This window comes from Phaethon lepturus, unplaced genomic scaffold, assembly GCF_000687285.1.
Source record: "Phaethon lepturus isolate BGI_N335 unplaced genomic scaffold, ASM68728v1 scaffold42964, whole genome shotgun sequence".
Classification (NCBI taxonomy): Eukaryota; Metazoa; Chordata; class Aves; order Phaethontiformes; family Phaethontidae; genus Phaethon; species Phaethon lepturus.
The window spans coordinates 23,546-26,127 of NW_010533323.1; the positions used below are offsets into that span (position 1 = coordinate 23,546).

A 2,582-nucleotide genomic window follows, 5' to 3' on the forward strand; every position below is an offset into this window, starting at 1 on the left:
GGAATGGTTCAATTGTAAGGAATTTTCCTGAGTGACAGAAATGTTAGCTCCGGTAGTCATGAAATTCTTTTTATTTCAGAAACACTATTTTTCCTCTCATGAAAAGTATAAGGTCAAATAGTTTACAATGAGAGGCTTTCGTGGTGCTTTGTTTCCTAAAGAGAATAATCTACGCATCCATGGGTTTCTTTAAAACGTTAAATTTAAGTTTTCCCGAAGTGAGTTTGCATAAATGAATAGCCAAGAATGTCTCCCTTGGCCAACTTCATCTCTGTTCCCTTTTGGCACAGCTCAGACAAAATAACTGAGGTTGGGCAAGAGATAGGCCTTGTGAATTTGGGGTTTAATGAACATGAGAAGTACAAAACAGACAATTTTGGCAGATTTCATTGTAACACTTGAAAATGTTTGTTTTTTCTCATATCAAGGCTGCAGAGAGGGTAGAAGTGTTTGGTGAATTTGTCTCGTGCTAGAATTACACTTTCTATTTATATAATCAATGTTAGGTCAGTTGTTTATAGCAGAATTAATGGCCTTGTTTATACAGTGTTCTGCTTTTATACATGTAATTCTTCTCTCCTTGCATTTTCAGGTTAGGGTTTGGTTTTGTTTTTCTTCATAATACACAATTGAAACAAAATGTGTTGAGCATGTGTGTGTTATTCCAGACTTTATTAGAATTCACTACTTGTATGAAATACAACAATATGTGGATGCACTTATGTAAACTATGGTCAGAGGGGGTTTTTTTGTGTTGTGTGGGGTTTTTTTTTCCTTTTCTCATCATCATAACTTTCTCTTCTGCCAAGATGTTTTTGGCAGTTTTTAAAAGGTTTGCCATTAAAAATGTTATAGACCAAATGGTTTTTAGAACTTTATTTGAGGGCACTACTTAAACAAAGGACGAGTTGGCACTGAACTCCTTTCAGCAGAACTTTGCACTGGGAAGTGTTGATATCTGGAAGGGAATAAGCAAAGACAACAAAACAGTAGGAATGACGCCGATTGCCACTTTTAAAAGGAATTGAAAATCCCTTGTAAAGCAAATATTTTTTGCTCCTGTTCTTGTGTCACCTCAAATGTATAGAAAGATGTATCAGAGGCAGGATTCCTGCTTCCTCTCCCTCCAACTCTTGGTTTTCTTTTTTTTCCTTCTGTCTTTTTAAAAAAAAACACTGTATATGTACTTATATAATGAGTCACATGATGTGCAACATGCAGTCTGCATCATTATACCAGCATGTACTTGAAGCACTTACTACCTGAACAGGGATGATAATATAGTGCAACCTAGTGGAAAATTACTCACTATTTAATTGTTGATAAGACTGTGACTGCTCCTGAAGAACTGCAACAATCTTAGCAGGAATTTCCCAATATTTATTTGTGGTTTATCTTTCCCACAAAACTACACACCCCTCTAAATGTGCGAATATTTAACAGCAAAAGTAATACGTTAAAAGAAGAGTGTAATTAATTTGATGGCTGCATTTTTCTTCCCTTCCAGAGCAAGAATTTACTCTTTGAGAAGATTAATGGTGGTCCAAAAAGAAGGAGGAGGGTAACTATCAGAATACTTTCTAGCCCCTGTATCATCTAGAGAGCTAATAAAAATTAAAATCACACTGTTGAAATGAAGAGTTAGTCTAATGGATCTGTATTATACCTTAGATAATGCATAAAATCAGGGAATCTCAGTGATGAGCTACTACAGCAGGCTTTAGGACTGTCCACAGAGCACAAGGTGTATTTCTCTAAATAGCCTGTTGCTTCTAGAAGAGGCATTTCAATGCAGAGCATTAATTTAAAAACTTGGTATTATCTGTATTTTAAAATTGATCCTATTTGCATTAAATAATTTTAAATTATTTAAATGTCTTTAAAACAGAAATTAAAAGTTCCCTACTAAAAATATTGGTAAAATTAATTACTGCTGTCCATGCATGTGAACATGGTTTTGGGTGTAAATGACAGTAGAACTGGTTCTTTAGCTGATGTAGTTTGTTTCATTTACATACTTCGATTTACTTCAGATTTAACAATCTCTGTGTTCCACTCACTTGAAAGAGAATGATGAATGGGTTCTCATTTTTCTGCCCCTGAAACAAGGAAGGCAATTCACATATGACGGAGAACCTCCACACAGTCCACCTCAATATTGTTTCTTTTTTTGGTAGTGTCAGCCTTTCTTTTATCAAAAAATCACTTTCGGGCAGAGTCGAAATCTTTAGCTTTGCTGCTGGTATATTTTTTTACAAGAAGAAAAAAGTCCAGCTCTCTGCCAGAAATCAGCTTTTCAAAACGTGGCAGCATAGTTTATACTGTAAATGAAGCAAATTTGGTTTAAAATAACTGAAGCGTAAGTGAAGATGATTTATTGATTTATTTATTTATTTATTTATTATTTAACTCTCTAACTTAAAGTCTTTGCTAGGAAGGGAGAAGACGATTTGATTTCTTACTGATTCACACATCACTGGTAATAAACCCTATTCAACCATAAGTTAATGAACAATCTTGAGCTTGGTATCTGCCTCCCGCTTACATTTGCTTTTTGAGTTTGTTAGGGGAAAAGGAAAGAG

General features: G+C 34.8%; 1 protein-coding gene across 1 annotated transcript in view; it reads left to right on the plus strand.

The window, feature by feature from the left end:
* Positions 1-2,582, plus strand: part of SCG5 (secretogranin V (7B2 protein)) — a 28,642-nt gene that overhangs the window by 22,558 nt on the left and 3,502 nt on the right. The window contains exon 4 of the mRNA XM_010285144.1: positions 1,508-1,561. Coding sequence (XP_010283446.1) covers positions 1,508-1,561 — 54 coding nt within the window. The remainder of the gene's footprint in view (positions 1-1,507; positions 1,562-2,582) is intronic.